At 42.5% G+C, this 24,070-nt stretch overlaps 1 protein-coding gene across 4 annotated transcripts; it reads left to right on the top strand.

The window, feature by feature from the left end:
- Positions 1 to 520: 520 nt before the first annotated feature.
- Positions 521 to 23,247, top strand: LARP4 (La ribonucleoprotein 4). 4 transcript variants are annotated; one of them, XM_068921275.1, is made up of 16 exons: positions 521 to 669; positions 5,418 to 5,565; positions 7,176 to 7,334; positions 8,375 to 8,450; positions 9,011 to 9,147; positions 9,573 to 9,676; positions 10,658 to 10,768; positions 11,185 to 11,238; positions 11,950 to 12,159; positions 12,744 to 12,847; positions 16,465 to 16,698; positions 17,475 to 17,523; positions 18,437 to 18,595; positions 19,191 to 19,312; positions 19,897 to 20,065; positions 20,316 to 23,247. In XM_068921275.1, exons 1-16 carry the CDS (start codon positions 652 to 654, stop codon positions 20,649 to 20,651), a joined length of 2,190 nt encoding a protein of 729 aa, XP_068777376.1. In that variant the 5' UTR covers positions 521 to 651; the 3' UTR covers positions 20,652 to 23,247. The 4 variants fall into 4 exon arrangements, with proteins under 4 accessions (XP_068777376.1, XP_068777377.1, XP_068777378.1 ...); XM_068921276.1 differs by having other exon boundaries at positions 572 to 669; positions 5,421 to 5,565; XM_068921277.1 differs by lacking the exon at positions 521 to 669 and adding an exon at positions 1,027 to 1,166.
- Positions 23,248 to 24,070: the final 823 nt, after the last annotated feature.

The raw sequence follows: 24,070 nt of genomic DNA, 5'->3' as shown, positions 1-24,070 counted from the left end.
GAAGCCAACAGAGATCGGCGAAAAGAGGCGGCCGGCGCGGTGGGCGCGAAGCCAAGGCTGCACCTCCGGCTTCTGCGAGAAATCCGGGGACTCCTCCCTCGCCTTAGGCTGGTGCCTTCAACGGGCAGTAGAGTGTTGGGGAAAAAAAAAAAACCCAGAAATATATCTTAATCTTGCCCGCTTCGCTGACACTCGCGTCCCCGCTGCGGGGCCGCCCGCAGCCGTTAACGGCCGCCCGCAGCCGTTAACGGCCGTTCCTGTCAGAGCGGCCGCGGGCGCGCGGCGGCCGGCGCAGCCCATTCCGAGCCGCGGGGGTGGGGGGCGGCTCCTCCCCCTCCTCTCTCTGGCGATGGTTCGCTCGCCCCCTCCCCCCCGGGCCGGCCTCCCGCCCCGCCCCCGCCGGAAGCGGCCGGCCGGCGCGGCCCCGGAAGCGCTCGGCGTGCCCCGGAAGAGGCGGCGGCGGCGGCGGCGGCGGCGGCGGCGGGCGGGGGGCCGGGCCCTGGCGGCACAGCCGGAGGCGGAGCCCGAGCGTCCTTATCACTGCTGGCGCTGGCGCGGCCGCCGCCGCCGGGCAGCAGCAGCAGCAGCAGCAGCGGCGGCGGGGAGCGCGGCGCGGGTCCCGGGCCCGCCGGCCTCGGCGCGGGCGGCGGGATGTTGCTGTTCGTGGAGGTGAGGGCGCGGCGGGGCCGGGCCCGGCGGGGCCATGTGGTGACAGGCCGCGCACGCCGCGCGGGCGGGCGGGCGGGAGGGGACGGGCTGACACAGCAAATCCGGGGGCGGCGGGGGGGGGCTCGGCGCTCTGGAAGGTTCCGCCGGCGGCGGCGGGTGAAAGGCACCGCCGTGACCTTCCGGGGGAGCCGCCGCGCCGCGGCCTGGCCTGAAGGTTACGGCGGCGCGGCCCGAGGGCGGCGCCGGGCGGCCTTCCCCCTCCCCCCGGTGCTGGCCCCGGTGCTGCCGGCGGGCTGAGCCTGTCCGCGGCCTCGGCGGCGATGATTTAGCGGCGGGAGGCGGGCGGCCCCGCGGGGCGGCGGCGGGGAGCCTCGGCTCGGCCTCGCCGCCGCCGCCGCTCCCCGGCCGGGCCGGCGCCTCGCGGGTTTTTTCTGCGCGATCCGGTGAAAGGCAGTTTCGGTATTCGCTGGGTAAACGCGGCGCCTTGAAACTTCGCAGTAAGTTTGGCCCGGAAAGCGCGCAAGGGCGGACTGCCCCGCTCTTAATTGTGATTAGGAAATTACCGATGAGAGTTAAATCGGCTTCCACTGCAGCGTTTAGCTGAGGCGCCGTTCACGAATACCAAAACATATAGCGCCGTTAAGAACTTGTAAATGAAACAGGTTGAGAAACACCTTTGCTTTTTTTGAGCTGATCACCTTAGTTTTGAAATATACATTATTTGACTCACGTGGAGAGGAGGGGAAAAAAAAGAAAAACCACGTTGTGACCCCAGCGTGGCAAGTCTGAAGGTTTTGGTTTCACAGTATTTAGCTGCAATAGTTCCTCTTCAAAGTTAATCAGAGCTGCTGCGGCCTCCCTCGCCTGAGCCCCGGCGAGGAGCCCGGCCTGCGAGACGCGTGCCCTGGCGCAAGGGGTGCGCGAGCGGCTCCCGGGATTTGCACGGCTGAACCCCAGCAGTTGGTTGGCGAATAGGGCTCCAGCCGCTCGCAGGAGGTTGCGGCGAACCGGGAGCGCGTGAAGCCAGGCAGCGCACATCTGAATATTTAGCAAATCCTTTTAAAGCCCCGACTTGATTTATTTTAGTTGCTTTGTTTGATCGCCTTCCTTCTCTTCTGCGGATAGTGTTATAAGTTAGTTTTTGTGATCTTCCTTCAGGAAGCGTTGGTGTTTAATTTTGAGGGCGATCCTGACTTGCTTTTTCAAGGTGCCTTTTCGCTGCCAGGACAAGGAACGCAAGCTCTTAACTAGGTGTTCTGAAATGCTGTAGTCAGACGCTGTAAAGTAATGGTGCCTTTTATCCTAGGATCTTTGGGGTCGTCTGAAAAATACGGTACAGAACAGGATTTTATTTGAAGCCCTGAAATGCTTTTGGATTAGCTGAGTTATTTTATCTGTCAGTGATGTATTTTATGTTCAACTGACATAAGCATGTGCTAATTGTGAATAGATTCCTTCATAGCATGCACAGTGGAATTCTGTTTTCCTTAAATATTTTTTTTAGCTAAAATATTCAGTATAGTGAGGGATTTGTGTAAGAGTCAGGTTATTTTTCATTCCTTAATCTTTAGTGTAGATCTTATCTTTTGCTTTCAGCCAGGGCCAGCATATTGTTAGCATTTAATGATAATTAAGGTGCATTGGAAGTATTATTAAATGTGTTCTGAGAAGTGTAATTGCTAATGGCTTACTATGCCTGCTCTGAGGTTTGGTTAGCTGAATGTGGGTTTCTGAATCAGAAATGTAATTATATTAGTGCCTTACAGGGACAGTTGAAATCCATGCATTTCAGATGGATGAGATTCTGCGCTAATTGTTGTCAGTGGTGTTTCCCAGTGAGAAAAGCAGGACTGTATGAAGCACTAGATGTTGCTGGCCCCTTTTCAGCATGTGAAGCTTCCTGTTTCACTCTTGGTGGCAAAAAAAACCCCAAGTACACAGTTTGTATGGGACTGTGGCATTGAACACTTAAAGCCAGACAAGTCCTGGTGGACCATTTTCTGCTTTTGTTGCTTCAGATGTGTTCTCTCTCATCAATCTCTTCCAGGAAATCCTGGGATAGCAAAGAGGAATTCATAAAACTTCAGTGCAGCGCAGTTGTGTGAAGTCTTTCAGCTCCTACAGTGGTGTCTCCTTCCACTGCAGCAGTGTGGGGGCAGAGCTGCCGGCTACCCGTGGGTCCTGGCCTTTGCAGACCCTCCGGGGGAGGGGAGGAAGCAGCCTTAGCAGAGGGGAATTTTAGGGAGAGCTCCTCTGACCCCTCCTGCATCCAGGAGCTGCAAATAGCAAGCAATGTGGGGCAGTGACACAGTTGAGGGTGGTGCCATCTTCATCTGGCACAACTCGCACAAATGAGCATGCGCTTTACCTAGCGATAAAGGAGCCGCATTCTAGTTCTGGGGTGCTCGTGTTGGCTAATGAAAAAGCATTCTGTATTCGATTAAAGTAGTTCTCTTGTAACCATTAATGTTCATGCACGTTTTGAGAATTACCTGGGATGCTCAGAGTACTGAATAGTTTTTACATGATGTGCTGCAGTCAGGTCAAAAGGAGGTCCGATTGCTGCATTTGGTTTGAAACCAGAATACCTTAAAACAAACTCAGAATGTTTTCATTTTTGTTGGCTTAATTGGTTCTGTTAAATGTAATTTAGGCTTTTAGGAAAAATGTTTCTTTGCTGTCCTTTCAAGATGAGACTGATGCTTCAATAGTCGGTCTGGAGGAATTTTTGGAGGAGCAGCTTTGATGCACGTTTGTCGAAAGTAATGTAATCTAAACGGAAGCCCTGCTGAAGAGGACAGCTTTGTCAGCGCATGGATACCCATGAGTGTTCCTAACCTTTGTATCTCTGTAAAGCTTTAACCTCATCATGAAAGTTCCCGATAGCAGCTGGGAGGATTGTTCTGCAGCCAATCAAATAGGCTCAGTATTTGTCTGTTAGCCTCAGTTAAATAAGCAAGAATTGATATTTTGGCCTTCTCTTCTGAAGGGCCAATTGCTAGGACTGAACGGCACTGCTCCCGCAGCATAGCACATACTGTATTTTCAGAAGACTTACGAGAACTAGGGGCTTTTTTATCCTCTCGGAGACTACCATGTCTTGCTGTTAAGCTGAATGACATCAGGGCTGGGTCTTGTGGAGCTGCGTTACAGCTCTTGTAGTGCTTCTGCTACAAAGAGGAAGTAGCCGCACTGTATTTCAGGCGTAGCCATTGTATTAATAGATCCATTCATCCCTTTATCAGCCTGAATCTGTTGGTTTCTTAGCACTTTTTACAGGAACCTGTAATTTTTGGACTTTTGCGTTACCGCATTTGATATTTAGTATGTTCTGAAGTGAGTAGCGTCATCTTCCATCCTCAAGATTGCTCCTGTGCTCCAGGGGTGCAGTAACCTCCGCAGAGTGTGCCAGTTGCAGTATATCATCCTTATTCCTTAGTTACTTTCAGCTTGAGCCAAACACTGACTTCTAAGACAAAAGATAGTGAGGCACTGTTTATTTTCATAGAACAATGAATCATCTCCTGGCAGTGTGGCATGTCTCTCTTTTATTTGATGGAAGGGATGTTTAAGGGAAAGGTATCCGTTTGCTTTAACTTCTTGAGCAGGTGTCCCTGTTGACGGGTATGTTGTGTCACAGGAGTGATGAGCCACTGAGTTTTCGATTCGCTAAACTGCTTTAACGGGAGACCTGAACTATGTTGGCTGTGATCGTTATGTGGGTGCAACACACTACTGGGGTTTTCTTCTGAGGTGTTTTGTCAGAGAGCAACTGCTCTGAAAACTAAGAGGAAGAACGTACTTATGTCCCTTCACGTTAGGTTACTGATGGTTCTTTCTCTTTCCAGCTATATTTTTCTTTTAATATTCGTGAAAGGGGAAAAACTGCATTGCTATTTCAGTGAGCCTAGGAGTTTTCACATCCTAAAGAGGGCCATGCAAAAACTGTGGTCTCTGTTTTGCCCTCTCTCATGATTGTCTTGAACTTGTGCAGTATTTGGAGGCTTTTTGTTACTGGATTTGGGCTTGTCCTTGTAGCGAATAGCTTTGGAACTAGGTGTGACCTTGGCAAAGGAATTATCTCTAAAGCTATTCCAACTGCTTCCTTATCCTTTTGCTTTATGCATGTGGCCTGGTAGTAAGCCACTCCTTAATTTCAGACTCTAGGAGGCTAGCCTCTGAAATACTGAACTTCCTTATCCTTGAGTTAGGCTTCTGTGTGAGCTTTGAGCTAGAATTAGTGGTTTTGCCTTGTAAATTCAAGCAAGTGTTGTGAACGAAGTGGGCTATTATATATAGGTATGATATAGGTGGCACTTTCTTCAGACAAGATGTAATGACTAATTAAATTCAGTAAAAACCTTCCTTTCTAAGAAGGGGTCTGCGGTAGGGAAAAGTTCCCTTTTTGGTGAAAGGGGACTGCAGGATTATGAGTGTCAAGCCCTTAAAAGCTTATGAGATATCAGAGTTCTTCACAGCTAGTTGTTTCATCTGCTGATGTTATTGGAAGTCAATAACAGAGAGGCTGAAGGCAACACTTCTAATGGAGGTAGAAACTATATACTTGGAAAACATCGAGGACTTTCCTGTTTTGATTAATGAAAAATGACCTTGATGCTTAATAGTTGGTTAGAAACTTGAGATGTGAAAGTGTATAGGAAATTGCTAAATTCAACTGTATTGCCTGGCTTGACTTCTAAATCATCTTTGGAGTTCCTTTTCTAATAAGAGTGTTCTGGTCTCTTCAGCAGGTAACATCGAAAGGTGCTGGCTTAAACCCTAATGCAAAAGTGTGGCAAGAAGTACCCCAAGGGAGCGGCGAGGCTGTGCCAGCCACAAATGGCACTGAGCACTCGTGGCAAGAAACAGCGGCTGCACAAGGGACTCATACCGAGGGTGAGATGTCACAGGCCTGTGTTTAAATGCGAACCATGATGTGTCCCTTGCAGATTAGCACTGAGTATTCTCTATGAGATTTAGTCTAATAGTGAGATGCAATCTCATGCTCTTGTCCTGGAGGTTATTAGTGCTAGTGTAGAAACGAGTACAAATGAGTATGACAAATCAGTAGATGGAAAGATGATTGTTTATAGAGATCAGATGTCTGAGTAGTGAGCTCTGGTTTAGGAATTCAAGAACGTATCCAAAGCTTTGCTTGAGCTAGGGTAGCAGTATTCAAGGGGCCCGATGATGACCAAGTATCGCGCTAAGAGGGAAACAGGTTGCTAAATGTGTAGAATGGATTCAGGATTGTCTTTCACCATTGCTGCACTTTAGTATACGCTTGACCCTGTGAACAGGAAAATTAGAGATCTGAGGGCCACCTATAAGCCTGGTAGATTACTGAGCTACTGCTGAGAACTGTTGCACAATGGCATTTGTACTGCCGTAGAAACTGTAAAGCATTTGTAGTTAGCTGCTTTAAGTCTGTATTCAGTTTCAATCCCTGTTTTCCATCCTTACTGCATGGTTAATCCTGTCATCCAGAATTAAATAGATTCCAATGATTTAACTCTTGTTTCAGCTCAGGATTGATATGGAGCGAATCGTATAGCTGAGGTTACTTGAAACATAGCAGTGGCCTATTAAAATAGGAAGCAGAAGACTCCCTGGAAGAAGGTTTAGGAAAAGTTAGGGATCGAGAAGGGAGGGTTCAGTTTGTGTGACTGTGTCAAAAGTTTCTGATAAGTCAGGCGAAATTAAGAGAGCGCTGAATTTGTTCACTGGCTGAGACACTCATGTGTCTCTTCATAACAATATAAAATAATCATGGCAATGCTGCACTGCTTGGAAAGTTAAGGGAGATTTCTCCAAATTCATTTTTCTGTCTTTCAAGCAATATCTACTGTAATGGTAAGTGCTTGAATAGTATCTCTTCTAAAAGTACTTTTTTAGCGGATTAGTCATTAGTGTGGCAAAGATCTGCTAGAGCATAGTTGATTCTGAATAATCTATTTTGCCTGACTCTGTCGGATTAAACTGAAATTACGCTTGTTTCTATTTCAAGCAGCTGTGGTGAAGACTAAGTCTGAAGTGTCTTGGACAAGAGATTGGCCAATTTCAACGTCATTCCAGTGTGGTTTTATAACAATCACTTGATGCTCCTGAGTCCTTTATATAAACAAGGATCATGTAATGTGTTGAATAAGTCTTTCAGTGATGTAAGCTATTTAAGTGCTTTGTTTTTAGGAACCTAATTTAAATATTTTAAACATCAGGTGGTAAGCCTGTTTTTAGATCCTCTGCTGCTTTTTGCGATCTTACAATTTCATGATCCTGTTATTTATTTATTTATCCCTCTTGCTGAGACCCTAGTGCAAACCAGAAGATCTTTCTGAAAATGGAGAGGTAGAAAGTGCTACCCAATACAAAGTAGACACTGAAAGTGTAAGCTTTTCAATTATAGCATTTATTCTTTTAAAGTTGATAGCCAAAACTTTTCAAATAAAAAAAAATTCTGAAGCTTTTATAGTAGGCTTTCTGTTGATAATGTGTTCTTTTGCCAGGTAACATAGAGATTTCAGAGGATAGCTGCAAGCAGTATGAAGTGATGTATTCTCCATCTTGTGAAGCTACAAGAAATGGCACAGTAGTTGATGAGGCATCTGCAAATGGAATGGTCCTGGCAACTGAAGATCTTGGATACCAAATCTATGAAGTTTCTGGTGAGTATTCATGTTACAGTAACACTATCAACACCTGTAATTCTGAAGTCTTGTACAGTTAATATTTGTCCTTTCTGGTTGCCGTCTGCCTTTCTCCACATCTTTTCTGGCTCAGGGAAGATTGCTTATAAAGCACAGGTGTTTGGAGAACAATAGCACAGCTGTGTGAGGTGATCAGCAGAGCAGCAGGCTCCTTTTTTGTAGTGTTTAAGTGAAGTATTTCCTATTGGCAGACCTATGAGAAGTGAATCTATCCTGTGTGAGAGAAATGGGGACTGCATAAGTGCAAAACCTTGGATTGTAATATTGATACTTACTGTTTTTGTCTCTTTCAGTATGGTGAGCCTTTATAGACAAGGTGGCCCTTTTAGAAAGAATTTGGTTTGACTTGTTTTTACTTTTCTGCCTGAATTCTGGTAGTGTTGGGGATGTACATAGCTGTGAGAAAAGGCTTATTTTTCCAACTGCAGTAGCACCAAGTCCACGCTTTCCTCAAGTGGAGGTTTTAAAACAGTTGATTTTTCTGGGAGAGGGATAGGAAAGGCTTGCTGGTTATACCCCAAATTAATTCTGTGTTCTTGTTGTATTAGCAAAACTGGAGGGATGTGTCACCTGTTAGGTATCTCTCTGGTTACCTGGGAAAACAAAAGAATAAGCTATGTATGTGCATCTCATAGCTCATTGCAGAAAACAAGCCCTTGGCTCTCAGCTTTGTAAATATTTTCTGGGTTAAGGTATCACTTGTAAATTCCTAGTAGAAACTTTGACGTTTTCCATTCAATGCATACTTAAGAGGATCTAAACGAGCCATAGCACTTGGGCAAGTACATGAAAACCATGGGATCTAAATTGTTTCAACAGGATTGACGCGACCTGGAATGCACAGTATGGTGCCGTTTAAGAACGTTTCAGTTACCTTTTTCTCTCGTTCTTATCCAGAAGGATTCATGCTTGTATTATACAATGAAACTCATTCTTGCATTGTATTCTTAGCATGGAACTGAGACCTGACGATGTTTTGTAAATGTGATAACTTTTAGGTGAAGGCAGCTCTGCTGTGTCCGCAGAAGATATTAGAGAATGTTTGAAAAAACAACTTGAATTCTGCTTCTCACGGTATAGTACAGTTAATTCAATTGTATATGAAACCTTTATGAAATTGTTGACAAGTATTTCCTTTTTGGCTCTTTAAATGAAGATGCAAGCACAGTGCGTATAGAGTTAAGGAAAGGAGTTGGTTGGGATAAAAAACAACATTTACTGAACTGTTGCAGAAATTTTGTGGTATCAGCTGTCTCAGTCTTGTCCTTCAATGAGAATCCAGTTTAACTTCTGTGTTTCACAGTTGTAGGAGGCTGAGATAATTTAGCCGCGCATTACCAGAAAATATCTTTTGCAAGATACTTTCTCTGCAGAGAAGAATCATGCAGAGCACTATAACTTTGGGTGTCTTTCAAAATGTGGTTGTCTTTTTAAATATTTCTAATTTTAATTGTCTTCATTCTGCTTTGTCTGCTAGGGTTTTTTCCCCCAGAGTGAAAATCTGGGTACATTTTGGCTAGAGTAGCTGTGAATGGTATCAGTGAAAGCTTAAGCCTGTAGTTATCTTTTTGTGGTAAGACTTCTGTTAATAAAGTCCAGGATTTTTCTAAAGGGCTACATTTATGTATTTCTAGTGAGAATCTCTCAAAGGATCTCTATTTGATGTCTCAAATGGATAGTGATCAGTTTGTTCCGATATGGACAATCGCCAACATGGAAGGTATTAAGAAGCTGACAACTGATATGGATCTTATTCTTGAAGTTTTGAGATGTAAGTCTGGGTGTCTGATGCCAATATTAGTAGAACAAAGAACCCTTGCTTCCTTTAAAGAAATGTGTTAGTCTCTTAGCTGGTTATGGTGCATTGTTCTAAGAAAATGGTGAAAGGAGCCTTTTTCTCCAAATGATGCTTGTACATAAGTGGCTGTTCCAGACTGAATTGAATTTTGGACTGAGCTTTTTAGATACCTGACTTGTGGATGAGGCAACCTCAGACAAGTAATTAGAATGTGCTGAAGGTCTAACAGAATGCAGCTGATAAAACAGTCCTTTTACCCTGAATTCCCGAAGTCTGGTTTGTTTAGCGTTTTGTGCAAGTACTTTGTTACGAGTTGGATATGAGGAGTCAAGTACTGCTGAGAGCTTTTACAGTAGACAATGTCCAATATTAAGCCAAATTTTGTATTTTAATTTTAGCCTCTCCTATGGTACAAGTGGATGAGAGAGGGGAGAAAGTAAGACCAAACCACAAACGATGTATTATTATTCTCCGTGAGATCCCTGAAACGACACCTATAGAGGTAAAAAGAAAAAGGCGCTGAAACGGCAACAAGCGTTGCTTTAAAGATCGACTGGTGTTTAATTTAACTCATCTCTGATAGTTTTTGTAAACCACTGAAGTGATTTTTGCTGCCTGGATGTAACATCAAAAAAGCCAAGCCAAAAACTTGTTGTTGCCCCTTTCCATTATTTTACTAACATTGTAAGATGCTCTTACATAAGTTTTTCTCCATAGCAATTTGAGCTACTGAGGCTTTTCTGGAAGGGAGTTTGAACTGATTTCTTTTCAGATCCAAAAATAAAATCAGTCCAGGGCATAGCTTGGAATTCAGGCTGAATTTTTGTTACAGCAGTAACTTTTCTTGAAGTCAGACGGTTGTTTTGGCAGCTACAAACATGATTAAACACTTCTCATTCATTGTGACCCAGTGTGAGCTGAGCTCATTATGCTCAGAGAAGAGGGGATAATAAAATTCCTACTGACATTTGGCTAACAGAATGGTTTAGTTCTTTGTTTTTTAAAGTTGTAACACAGGGTGTTTTGTCTAAAAGCATTTTTAATTAGTACTTTTAATGCAAATGCTGAACAGCTGATTTATCCCCTCTTTAACATCTGCTTGATTATTGCAAATCTATCTGGTTGTCTTGGTTTGGTAGTATTCCTTAGTTATTCCTGTCCAGATGACTCTCCTGATCTGAAAGCATGTTTTTGCTACCTCTTTAATATTTAGTGTTACCAATTCTACTCCGTAGTCTTACTTTTCTTACTGAGTATGCCTGCTACATTTAATTTTGGGGACTCGGTATGCTGGGCTAATATCCTTTACCGGTTCGTGTATTTAAGAATAATTGGGTGTTTGGTAACCTTGTGAAGAGGCAAGTGCATACCCAGTCAAGAGAAACTTATAGCTGAGAACCTGGAGTGGAAACTTTGGCTTAGTATTCAACTTGCAGCTTAGAGCTTGGACTAGGTCCTTTAACTGAATTTTTTTCTCCCTTAGGAGGTTAAGGCTCTGTTTAAAAATGAAAACTGCCCCAAAGTGATAAGCTGTGAGTTTGCTCACAATAACAACTGGTACGTTACATTCCAGTCAGATACAGATGCGCAACAGGTAAGGCTGCTTTCAGCTCTTAATGGCATCTCAGTCCTGTTATTAATGCTTCCCCTGCTCAGGGGAATTGCATGCATGCTGCCTGTAGCTGAGAGATGTTTCTTTATTTACTGATCCTCCTTTTGTTATTTTAAGAGGTTATTGGCAAATTGTAGTTGATACAGAAGAAAAGCTGGGAGATTGTAGGGTTCTAATTCTTTGTCTGACTCTTGCCTCAGTACTCAACAATGAAATTACAGTACCTAGCCAATGAGTACACGAGGAACTGACATCTAATATCCTGAATTTGAAGGATTAGTGAATTTAGCTGGACTTAACAGGGGGAAGCACGTGGCTAGGATTTCATGTTGCATCATGCAATATCCTTTAAGCATTATTTTATCAACATATTCTAATTTTTTTTTTTGTATATGCAGGCATTTAAATACTTAAGAGAAGAAGTGAAAACCTTTCAGGGCAAGCCAGTAATGGTAAGACTGTTTTATATGGCGAGAGATTTCGGAACAAAACATTGTTATTTGAATAATATTGTGAAGTTATGGGGGGGGGAAAAAAGGAAGGAATTAGCAATGGGATAGGTCATAATGCTTGTCTTATAGGTTAACTTGAATGAGGTCCTGTATGCTGTGGAAAAATTACAGTTCAGTGGCTGCTTGTTATTCACAGTGCTGTTTCTTGTGAGGTGTGAAATGCATTGATGTTTCATCTTCCCTTCTCCATTTTCACCCAAATCTGGGTCTTTGTATGCAGAACTCGGGAGAGGGATTCTTGCCATTGTGAGTGTCTAGCTTGAGTTAGCTGCTCCATAAATAAGGCAAGCAGGCTAGTTGTATTGAGAGAGGAAGACTAGTCAAATGAATAGCATCTATTGGAGATGGAAATTTGGCTTTTTCCTTGTAAAATTGTCAAAGCTGGAGTCTGGACAGTTGCTGCTATAGAAAGCAGCATTTATTTTGAAAACTTGAGAGATTCTCTGGCTAAAGCAGCATGTGCATCCTTCTCTTTCGCATGTTTTAACAATGTGATCTGGACTGACTTTTGTAACAGTTCCTATTTGTAAGCAGTAATTAACTGTCTGCCTTGCCCCTTCTGTTATAATTTCAGTAGGCAAGAAAAATTGCAAGTTCTGCTTCTCCTCTTCTCCCAACTAATGTGATATGATATGATTTACTCTCTCGCAGGCAAGGATAAAAGCCATCAACACATTTTTTGCTAAGAATGGTTACCGGGTAGTGGATTCTAGTGTGTATGCTCAACCAGTTCAAACACAAGCACAGTTTGCCTCACCACTGTTTATGCAGCCTGTATATAGTCCTCAGCAGTACTCTATTTACAGCATTGTGCCTCAGACATGGTCTCCGAACCCTGCACCTTACTTCGAAACACCACTGGTAAGTAACAACTGCTACTCAGTGAAAATGAGGGGGGTGGGTGTGTGTTGGGGGGGGAGGGGGATGTTTAAGAATCTGCTGGCCTGAGATCACAGATCGACAGCTAGTCCAAAACACCAATAATAATTTGGATAAGAAAACAATGTGGTGGCGGGTTTTTTGGCTGCAGGATGCACAGATTTTTTCTAGTCAGATCCCTCTGCTTCTGTTTTACCATACTTCCCTTCAGTTGATGTCATGGACCTAATGTAAGACTGTCAAAGGAGCCATGTGGCTCACCATTGGCTGCAGCTTATTTCAAGGAATTTTGGTGTGAAACTCCATTTCTCCGTTATCTAGTAATTCATGTTACTGGAAGAGCTTTGTAGCTTTTTCTGGAACCAGAGGGCTCTGAGACTAAAGTAGATTTGCAGACTGTTAACCTAGTGGGGCTTTTTTTAAACTAGTGAGATTACAATGTACTGGATGTGGTAGCCCAGCATAAGTATAAACAGACTGGATGAATAACTGCTGAAGCTGATCTCATATAATTGCAAACATTTCTCTTTTTAGTTCAGCCATTGAGACTCTTCTGTCTGTTGCAGGCCCCCTTTCCTAACGGTGGATTTATGAATGGCTTTAATACACCAGGATCATATAAAACAAATGCTGCTTCTTTGAGTATAGGTCGCCCATTCCATAGAAATCGGTAAGATAGTTCTGTCAGTTGCTTTGCTCTCTGAGAATTTACAGTATTCAGATCCTTAAGTGTTCCTTGCACTTGTAAAGTGCAGTGCCTTGTAATGGGACTAGGTTACTTGCTCTGTTCATCAAATGCACGTGACTCTTTTCAACTCTACTTTTTTAAAAACAAAAAAAGCTGGTAGTTTGAGATCCCCCAGAAAATGAATGTATGTGCTGGAGAGAGCAAAGGTATCTCCTTTAAAGACCTCAGAGGAATTTCTGCAGACATATAAATAACTTCCTCTTAAGGTAGTACTTCTATTGTTTGTTATATGTGGATTGTGAACTGCTGCAAAACAAACCTAAGCTTTTCCTGTTGTGTGAGTAGTTTTGTAGAGAGCCATTCAGTTTATACAGCTGAGAGTTGCATGCCCTGGCTTCTGTATGCTAAAACTGCTTGATGCTGAGTCTGTGATTTATTTGCTATATTGCCATCTTTCCAGATAACTGTAAGGACTCGGCTCAGATATAAACATTGGAGAGGAGGAAACAGCTTTGTATTTGTTGGAACAGTGCTCTGTGACTACAATGGAGTAGTAATCTGTTTGTGTGGGTGGAAATTGTCTTATTTGCAAGTTCTTTTACTGTATTCAGCGTGTGGGCTGATAGTGTAGGAATTGCTTTTTATACTGTTTGAGAAGACAGTTGACAACTGCCAGTACTGTTAATGTTTTTGTGATGCCGTTAAGGTTTGTGGCTGTTGGCAAAAGGTGAACTTGAAGTTAGGTCTGCAGTGACTCAGTGGAGTCTTAATACAGGGCTCTGAGACTGGTAGTACAACTGTTCAGAAGACAGGGTAATCAATTCAGTTGCAGCTGCGCAGCACCCAACTAAGGTCTCTTTAGTTTTTTGCCTTAAATTGTGCTTAAGCTTAAATGAGTTTTACGGGCTTTAATGGATCGTCTTAGCAAAGTATAGATACTGAAGCTGTACAGGAATTGTATGTACCCAAAGACTAACATCTTCAAATGCCTACACATTCACTCCCTGCTTGTAGATCACATTCTGTCTAATAATCTTAAGCTCCTAAAACTCTTCCTGGTTATTTTAAGGCTTTAATTTGCAAAACTTCAGTCATTCTGAAGTTATAGCTTCAGGACCAAGTGTGTACGGGTTCTGCTGCTCTGGGTTGTGTTATCTTTCCTGACAATCTTGCTCAGCCTTTGTGCTAGTACAAAGCTCTGCTTTTGCAGCAGATGATCTTCAGATTCTGGAAGCCAGCATTAATTATGCTTCATCAAGAGTTCTTCCCAAATGGGAGACTGGTAAGGTAATAGTGAGGTACAGACTTGAAGGCTTGGCCCAGTGATGATCAAGTATCGCGCTTAGAGAGAACAGGTCCAACAGTCAATTGTCTGGGCAGCCTGCACTTTATGCTTTTCCTTCTTTTTACTCTCTCACATCATGTCTTGTTCTCTCTGCTTTTTTTCTTCCTTATCTTTCCTTCTCTTTTCTGCTTTGCTCCTCTGCCCAGGCTGAGATTGTGGCCTTCTCAATGATGGGTAAGATTATGAGATCTGAGGGCTGAATAATGACTTGCGCATCTTTTCCATTTTAAGAGTGAACTGAACAAAATGGGAGAACTCAGTTGTCCTGTCTCCTCTTCCCTGTGCTCGTTGCTGAGGGAAAACTTTATTGGGCCTGAAAACTGATTCCTGGTGCTTTTTGAAGCTGTAAAGTATGAACTAGTCTTCTCTTGAGCTGCAGAAGAGTTCCACCACAGAGGTGATGCTGCTGCTTGTAGCTTTGTGGCCTGGCCCATTAAACTCGATTTATTTTGTCATACAAGCAGTCACTAGTTAAATATTGGTTTTTTTGTCTGTAAAACCAAACATTTGTTTAAGCTGGTCATGTTTATTTTGTCCTCATTTGTTGCAACATGCCTGTGGGAATAGGAGGTTGGGTCTTGTGATGGAGATCCTTAGTGCTAATATTGGTTAAGTTGTTATTTTTCTGCCCGGCCATTTAAAAGATAACTGAAAACGTATTCAACAGAGCAGATGAATTTGAACCCTTAGAATTGGGCTATTAAGTCAGGTGACATTTTTTCCACTTTCTTGTTATGTATGAAAAAGTCTGGCTGTTAACTGCAAGGCTATGGAGAAGCCTGTCAGAGTCATGGAGCTGACTTAAAATACTATGGGAGAACTGCAGAGCAAAGGGAAGAATCTTGTACCTTTAAGACCGGATCGCTTATTGCTTTTCTGGCTCAGTAGGCCAGTGCTGGCAAATGATAACTTGCTGTCATTCACTAAATTCTCCTGTGTTGCTTTCTCTTCCTCCCAACTTTAAGTTCCCTGGCCAAGTGGGAGGGAATAAGTTAACTGGTGGAAGCTGGAAGGAAACTACCTTTTTGTTAGTCTAGAATCCATGGCATCCACAACATGTCCTTCAGTATTCCCTCGGCCCAAAGAAACCAGAAGTGTTGCATGATTTGTAGTCTGCAGAATTCAAGGGCCCTCTTTCAGGCTACAGTCCTTGATTGGTCTGTAGGAGATCATATAGCAATGTTAACGTTTCCTCCCAGACAGGCATCACAGTTTGGTTTGGCAATGGGAGAACTTACTCCTTGGTTGCATTGTTTTTAAACATTCCTACAATAACATTGTAAACATGCAAAGTCTTCTCCCTCTGTCCTTAAGTCATGAGATATGCAGAGCTGATCACATGAGAAGGATATAGTTTAAGATCCCTGCCTCAGAAACTAGTTGGTGCCAAGTGGAAAAAAGATGGTGAGTTGCAGAAGTGGAAAATAGTCTAATGAGTAAGGCATCTGAATGCTGTTCTGGAAAACTGGATTTCTTCCTTGCCGCTATTCCATGCCGTGGTAGGTCAGAGTTTTTCTGGGTAATTCTCTGTTTGAGACTGGAGCCTTATCTTGCAGAGTCACTGAACATGTGCAGCTGCATCTCGGTTCAAAGCAAATTGTGCTTTGAATGCTTTGATGCTGGATAATCAATAACTGGGTAAAATGTCTGGGGTATCACAGGCTGCAAAGTCAATGTTGCAGGTGTTTGATAATGGGAACAGTGAGATGAAGATCCTGGCTTTTCAAGCTCTTGGGGAAATGGGCTCTACCTGCCCTGCTCTCTCCAGCTGGTTCAGTCCTTGTCTACTCCTGACTTCTTGTTCCAGTTCAACTCTGTGTTGATGGCCAGGTCAGCCTGTTCCTCAGGCATTGCTCGGCTCTCCAGAACACTTTGAGACACCTCGTGCCTGTGCCCCAGGCCTAGACAGCTGAAGAACCCCTCTAGGGGTTTCTTCTGAGACTATTTCTGCCCCTATGTTTTTGTTTGGTATCTGTCTGGCCATGGTCTGAGTGTTTTCTTTTAATGGCCACATTGAGGGTGGGGGATTGCAAGATAGCTAGAATGAAAGGAGTAGATGTCAAGAACAAAAAAAATTGTCTTCCTTACGTTCAACTGACAAACGTATGTAGGAAATAACACTTCTCTTGATGAGTACCAGTGCTTACTGATCTCCTCTTTTCTCATCAGCTACTAACTAACAGTAGTTGGTGGGAATTTTGCAACTGGCTCTTTAAACTCGAGTTACCACAGCCTCTTGCTGTACCTCATGCAGTGTGAAGCCTCACTTCCGATCATCTAACAGCTCGGAACATGCTGTGGAGGGTCCAGCTGCAGTCAGTACCATGTCGATGGGGGAAGGACCACTGAACAGAACCAACTCAAGGAATTTTGTTATGGAGCGACATAACAGTACGTTAACAGGGCACCAAGATCAAGGTTATTCCCAGAAGGATTCTCCTACCACACAGATGGAGCAGAATGGAGATTACAGCATTGGCAGGGGCAGGTAAAGAATTGCGTGTACTGCTTTCTACTGTAAAATAGCAAATGCAGTTGTGACATGGTGTTGGAGGCTTAAATGACTTGCATGAGCCAAGGAACATTAACCATTGGCACAATGTGTATTTCTATAAACAAGTGAGCAAGGGAAAATTGACATTTAAATAAATTGAGCATGATAAATATTTAACTCTACTAGGAGCATGGATGCTTGCTGCTCGACTAGGCATTTATTAATTTTAATGCCAAATACCTTACAGTAAGATAGCAAAGAATTTTTATTTTAAAATGACTGACTTGTCCCCAGAATTAAAACAGCCAATGAAGTAAAATCGGTGAAGCCAGTCCTCAGTTTGGGATTTTGATGCTCCCAAATGTTGTAAGGTTAACTGGTTTTATCTTTTGTCTGTTAATTCAGGTTTCTGTTGCTTAAAAATAAGTTGCTGACCAAGACAGAGACATGAGAAGTGATATCAATAAGCTTGTTACCATAGAATACTAGTCGATAATACTAAATCGTCAGCATGCTTGTTTAGATACAGTGCTTTAGAGTGCCTCCTACAAAGGGAGAGAAGAGCGATTCAGTTTCCCATACTGGCTGTTTTTCAGGAATATAAGAGGTTTGATCCCCTTGAAGATGGAGAACGTCCCAGAATTGTAGCTTGAGAAATATCAGTAGGCTGCTGAGAATCCCCTGCCACAGGCTTCCCTTTGTGCAGATGAGTGCATACTTGAGAGCTAGATGAATGCACTTACTGACTTTTTTTTTCCTTGCCTTTAAAGGAGGAATGTTTTCAGAGGTCGGAGGAGACGGGAAGATGACCGTCTTTCAGTAAGTTCTCCTTCCCATACTGGAAGGAGTTATGTGAAATGCCTGGGCTTGCTTCATGTGCCAGAGGATGGAAACTTGTGTCTGTTTGTAAAACAGATTGTGTACGATTGTTCAGTCTTGCATCTTGGGATGCAAGAAAACTTCTGAGAGAAGTTACTACTCTGTCTCCTTGCTGAAATATGCTTCTGCATACACGCTTAGGTTTTTAGGGTAACTGTAAATGTTGAATTATCTCAACAATACCTATCTTGTTCTGGATTGGATGCTGTGAAATAAGTCAAGTAGCAGGCATAGCTCTTGTATTATTAAGAGAGCACGTAAACAGAGAAAGTATAGGATTCAGGCAGATAAGAATGAGTAGATCTTGTGATAATTCACTTTTTTTCCTTCAAGAGAAGACAAGTTCCCCTGTATGTTTTCTAGAGAAGCTTTCCAGGGCTGTGTGTGTTAAAGCATTATAGCTTATGTACCAGCAAGTGAAACATGCCTGCCACTTAAATTTCTCGGTGCCAAAATTATCACTGTACTTTGTTATCCTGAATGCACGTTGCCAAGTATTGCATTGATTACAATATGCAGCCCTTAATAGCGCCCAGTGATGCTATATGTGTTTTGGATGGCCAGTAACACGCATGTGGCTAGGAGAGCTTTGCCAGCTTTTCAGATATCATTAGTGCTTGGATTTGTGATCCCAAGCAGTTTTAGACTGATCTCTTCTGGAAAAAAATGTCACTGTAGTTGACACCAAGTGCGGTGTGTTGGCTTTGCATTTACTGAAGGAATGGCATAGTCCTTAAATCCTCTGGTCAAATTGTGGGGATTTGGTGTTTCTAGGGAATCTCCTGACACTTACTCAATGCTTTCAATGCTAGATGATACAGTTCTATTAACAGGCCTTGTCTTTTTTTTCTAGAGGCCTCAGCCTTTAGTAGAAACAAAGACTCAGACACCAAAGTTTGACTTGCTAGCCTCAAATTTCCCGCCTCTGCCTGGCAGCACAGCAAAAACACCGGGAGAGCCTGTTCTGGAGAGCAGGATGTCTGATATTGTTAAAGGAATCTGCAAAGAAAAGGTACTTACTCTTGTTTAGCGCATGTAAATATGTGCGTGCTGTCTGTCTGTGTCTCCTCCTGTGCTTAAAGCATCAACGTTTGTTAAAGCTGTGCATTAGAATGCCTTAAGTCCAAACCCTATAATGTGTCTGTTAATAGCATATTTTCTGTGTTTCTGTTCTTGGATTTCCTTGTTGTCTTGGAGGTATTTAGCTGAAGCTTCTGCAGTTACACTACTGTGAATTTGGTGCTATTTTGGAATAAAGCAGGCAAATGGGAAGTGTTGGCTGCTGAAGTAGGAATGCTTTGAAGGTAGCATAGGTGAGGGATGTTTTTTTGGATCAGTCTGATCACTTGAGGTGATGTCACTAGGCACTGATAGCCTGGGGGATGTAGCCTAACCTTTTTGGTTTTATTCCGTTTTTATATTACCCATATAAAGGGTAACTCTGCTTTAATGGTCAGGCTCTGTGAAAGAAGTGGAATTTCTGCAGTCAGGACTCTAGCAGCCTTTGGAAATATTTGCTTCTCAGATGTCTTGAACTGGCATGTGCTTAAATTGCTGCACAACATCTGCTATCTTTCCATGTTTTGCAACTTATGCTTTCTGTACAGGAAAGCAAAGATGTGCTGTCCAGCTGTCCAGCTTCTGCTCAGGAAGAACAGATGCACAGCACTGTCCAACAGCCTGTCACAAGTGTGAGTTCGCCAAGTCGGACTGAAGCTGTGGTGTTAAGGTATGCAGTTTGCTTGAACTAAGAATATTAAAACTTGCTTCTGCATGTTCTTGTGAAGATTCTAGCTGGTATTATGCAAAATAGTCATAATACTTATCCTTCCTTCCTTCATTTGTGGTAGGCAGCTTCTCTAGAGGCCACTAGATGGAAGTCATGAACCATAACAGCCTTTCTGTTCTATTTTGTAAAAAACTGTGGTTGGACATCACAGAATCACAGAATGGCCGAGGTTGGAAGAGACCTCTGGAGATCATCTAGTCTAACCCCCCTGCTCAAGCAGAGTCATCTAGAGCACATTGCCCAGGATCGTGTCCAGGCAGGTTTTGAATATCTCCAGGGAAGGAGATCCCACAACCTCTCTGGGCGACCTGTTCCTGTGCTCAGTCACTCTCGCAGTAAAGAATTTTTTCCTCTGATTCAGACACAACTTCCTGTGTTTCAGTTTGCGCCTGTTGCTTCTTGTCCTGTCACTGGGTACCACTGAAAATAGTTTTTGAAACCTGATAGAAAGAAAATGCCTTCTCAAACATAATTTCTGTATTAGCAGATTTTAATGTTAAATTGTTCTTGATTTTTTTTAACAGCACAGTTCAGCCAGACAGCAAACCAGAAGAAGTGTCTGCTCAGAAAGCTGTTACAAGCCACGCTTCCCCTCCAGTGTCTGTCTGTCCTGTCAGCGCTGCAAAGCCACCAAGGACAAATACCATTTCGTCTTCTACTAATGAAAGTGCAGCCCCTGCTGCGCTGATGCAGGTAAGGTTCAGAGCAGGGGATGGGTGGGGAACATGGGCAGACTTCCCTTGAACATGCTGATGTGGCACCTTGAGACCTCTTGTTCAGTTCAAGAACTGGTATTCTTGTGCAGTTTGCCATGGCTGTGGTGTACTATTTCACTGTACTTGTTCTTGCCGTGTACCTTAACGCTGTGCCTAGGATAGTCTGGAAGGACACAGAGTGGTCATTCTGCTGTGTAAACCTTGCTCTTTTACCCTTGATCCCAAAGGAGCCACGTAAGCTAAGTTATGCTGAAGTTTGCCAGAAGCCCCCAAAGGAGCCTCCTCCAGTTCCTGTTCAGCCTCTTAGGGAGCTTCGCACCAACATAGTTCCCCCTGCCAAAAATGAAGAAAATGGTACACCTGAGAAGGCTTCAGAAAAGGCTCATGACAAGGTTGAAGGTCGAATGAAGGATTATCCTGGGTTTCGAGGCAACGGGCCTCCCAGGGGAGCTGCTGGGAAAATCAGGGAACAGAGGCGCCAATTTGGACGCAGATCATCGCCTCAGGGAGCACCTCGACGTATCGGCAAGGAGCAGTATGTGCCACCCCGGTCACCAAAGTAACGCTTGTCCAGCCAATTATTCTCTATTTAATTTGAGCTGTGGACTAATGAGCAGCAAAGGAGACTCTGATAAGAAGTATTCATGAAGGGGAATACCGAACTGGAGTGTGGCTTGTATGGAGAAGCTGTGGAGGGTCCCAAAATTCATCTCTAAAAGTGATTTCACAAATGCTGGAGGATTCCAATCAATATAAATATAGAGATTATAATTTTTGTATTTTTGTTTTTAATTTGCAGAAGGTTTCCTGCTTGAAATCAGTTTTGGGGTTGTGAAACTAGCATTTTGACAAAGTGGAAGAAATATGAATTGACAAATTAACATGGCCCTCAGTGTAGGAGGAAGAGGGTAAGAGAATATTATTTTTGAAAAATAAGCATTTCTGTAAAATTAGAACTTTTTTTAACCTATTTAACACTTGGCTTGTAGGATGATGTGTCTGCCATTAATGGCCTTGCATTGCAGAGCACGTCTGCAGCTGAGGTGCTTGGTCGGTGTGTGAGTTGAATGAGTGCAGCCAGATACTGTTGTCATGACTTAGTCACTGATGATAAAAACTGAATGTACTACTGTAGTAAACTTTGTGTTTCCAGCTTGGAGTATAGTCTCTTGACCTTACTAATAATTCATTCAGCAAGCTTTTTAAACTATAGTTTTTACAGGAGACTGGATTGTAGATCAGAGCACATGGACAGCAAAAATTGTCTTCTAGACACAATTGGAAGGAGACAGAAGGGAGCATGTCAATTTTTAAGTTGTCCTTTTTCCCCGCCTCCTTTGGAGGGCAACTTCTTAAGAGTTTTTTTATTATTGCTTGTTACTTTCTCTAATCTCTTTATTACAGACTTTTGTGCGTTTAGCTTGGTATGTTTTCCCAAGGCAGGCCCAGTGTAGGATTGATGGACGGCTACACAGTACATGTTAGCCTCACATGTAAAGAGCCTGAGCTTTCAGTTCCAGACATGGAATTCTGCCTTGCAGATGGGCCCTCTGAGCACAGAGTTCTGGCCCGCTCTCCCCCAAATGTTAAACTGATGTCTCTCTGAACAGCTAGCAATTTGGAGACATGGCCAGGTTTCCCATATATTGACCCAACTTTGTGTTCTGGAGTAGGGTATTGGATGCTGTATATTAGAAATCAGGGTTTATACGTACTGGGAACTCATTGTTTACAGCTGAGGTAGTAGCAACTGACTTTTTCTTTCAACTGTTTAAAGTGAAACTAAAGGTGAAGAGTTAAACAAAAAACCCTCATGTTCAGAGAAGCTACTTGAAAGGTAGCGTCTTGCCTAGCTTTCTGCTGACTAAATTTGCAACACTATGGTGAAGTAAGTGGTTTACAAGGTGATTACCGTAATGACTGAAATAGGAAAATACAATGCATTAATCTGCCAAAATCAGCATGCCAGGGTTTGAAGTTCTGTATAAAGTGTTAGGGAAAAGTAGCTTCCAGCAGTAAGAATTGCACCTACCTTTTTCTTTTTTTTAGTGAATAGTAAGTGTACAAATTTAAAGTCGTAAGTTGTGAACACTGGAAAACTCAATTGTGATATATACCGTAAACATCTTAGTAATATATGCTAGTGTTGCCATTAGAATGAATGTAAGTGGCAGTTAAAATAACTGTGAAAATTTTCATCTTCTGATTTCTTAGCCAGATAACCCTTGGCGACTTCTTACTCAGTAGGCATTCTCTATCAACTGCTTTGAGAACACTCATATCTATTTTTATAAATATATATATAAAGCCAGAGTTGTCATTTCTCTAACTTATTATTCAGCTTGGCAATTGCTTTGATTTGATTCATAACACAATATAATGTATTTATGCAGTTAACTGTTCATTTCTACGCATGTTATATATATATACATATATATATATTAAAAAAACCAACAAAAATCATTACTCACTCTTAAACTACCTGTACTGGGTTTGGATTTTTTTTAATTTAGAAAAAATCATTGATCCCATCTATGGTTTAGGGATGCTTACAAACCCCTTCTCCATTTATTTGGATAATGCTACATTTGATGGAATAATAGAGAAGTTTAAATATTTAAAGTGTTAAAGCTCTGAAATGCAATGATTTCAAAGTTAATTTTTAATCATTTTAAAGGCTATAAACAATTACTGCAGTCAAACTGGAAAATCTGTTCTGTACAATAGTCACAGATATTTTAGGATAGATGTGCACTGTCATTGCAAAGCTGAATAAGTATTGGAATGCTAATAGCTGCCTTAAGCTGGCTGCTGTTCAAAAGGAAGAGTTATTTGGGAAGAGGCTTGTACAGATGTTGATCTTTGGCCTCCACGGTGAAGTTGGCATGCTAATTCATGCAGGCATCTGCTTTCAGTGCAGTGCATAGAATAACCTTGTAGTGCTGAAAGATAGAATTTGAATTTCTTCTAACAATTGTGAAATGTAACTTTTTACATTTATTAGATGTGAAAAAAAATTACTACAGTTCCATCTTTCTTGTAAGGTGATTGGAAAAGCTTGACCGTGAGAAGGATGCTTTGTTTGTCCTGGGTGTGCAGCAGCAGATTATGGCTCTTGTACAGTGTATGCAAATAAATCTGTAAACCTCTTGGCTTTTTCCAGCATATTCAAACTTTTATCAGGTTAGGGCACTCATAATTATTTATTTAATACTTGCGTGCAAGGATTTAATAGCATTCCCCTTCTCCCCGCTGCCATTTATACTGTGTTTCTTTTCTCCTCTCTAATCTTTTGTGTGTTGGGGGGAACAACTAAGTAAATATAAAGGCTGTGAAAACCATAGTTTTGTGTGCAAGTTCTCCTGCAGTACTTGTATTGCATGGCAAACATATTACTTAGACTGACTAGCTGCTACATTCTCATCCCCGTAATAGACTCAGGCAAGCTGTTGTGTCTCTATCCACCAAGTTCGCCTGTTTGACAGACTGGGGGAAAACAGGGACAAAATGGTCACTTGGGAGCCAGACTGACTGTTGGTACAGCTCACTGATTTCAGTCGAGTTGTATCACTTTATCAGCAGAGGTGAAACTGTCCCGTGTTCAACCAAGATGTTCAGTGCGCAGTTGAAGTGAGAAATAACAGTTCTCAGTTCCTTTTTGGTAGCTCACCACATGACGTAAACAAATTTTCTTACTCTGCTCATATTTAATATCATAAAGTTCAGTTTCGGTTTCATGAACTGTGACTTTTGTTAGCTACAGAAGTATACTTCCCCAGTTAAGTTCTTTTCCGAATTGTTGTGCATGGAAAAGATTGGGCCACTCTCTTGCACTTCTGCTGGGGAGTGAAAAGAGTAATTATTTGCATGTGATAGTAAAATTGAAGTGCAAAAAGCTTTCTTTTGTTTTCTAAAATTACGTTAGTTTTTATAGTATCTTACATTCCTGCTTTTTTATTTAAAGTTAGCCTGGCACAGTATG

The sequence above is a fragment of the Struthio camelus genome, chromosome 28 (genome assembly GCF_040807025.1).
Source record: "Struthio camelus isolate bStrCam1 chromosome 28, bStrCam1.hap1, whole genome shotgun sequence".
In the NCBI taxonomy this organism is placed as follows: Eukaryota; Metazoa; Chordata; class Aves; order Struthioniformes; family Struthionidae; genus Struthio; species Struthio camelus.
This window is presented reverse-complemented; position numbering and strand designations above follow the sequence as displayed.

What these genes read in the sequence shown, in the direction of transcription:
- LARP4 (XM_068921275.1), top strand. An exon ending in TTCAGGGCAAGCCAGTAATG is followed by an intron (nt 11,239 to 11,949) that starts GTAAGACTGTTT and finishes ACTCTCTCGCAG; the next exon opens with GCAAGGATAAAAGCCATCAA. An exon ending in CGCCCATTCCATAGAAATCG is followed by an intron (nt 12,848 to 16,464) that starts GTAAGATAGTTC and finishes TACCTCATGCAG; the next exon opens with TGTGAAGCCTCACTTCCGAT.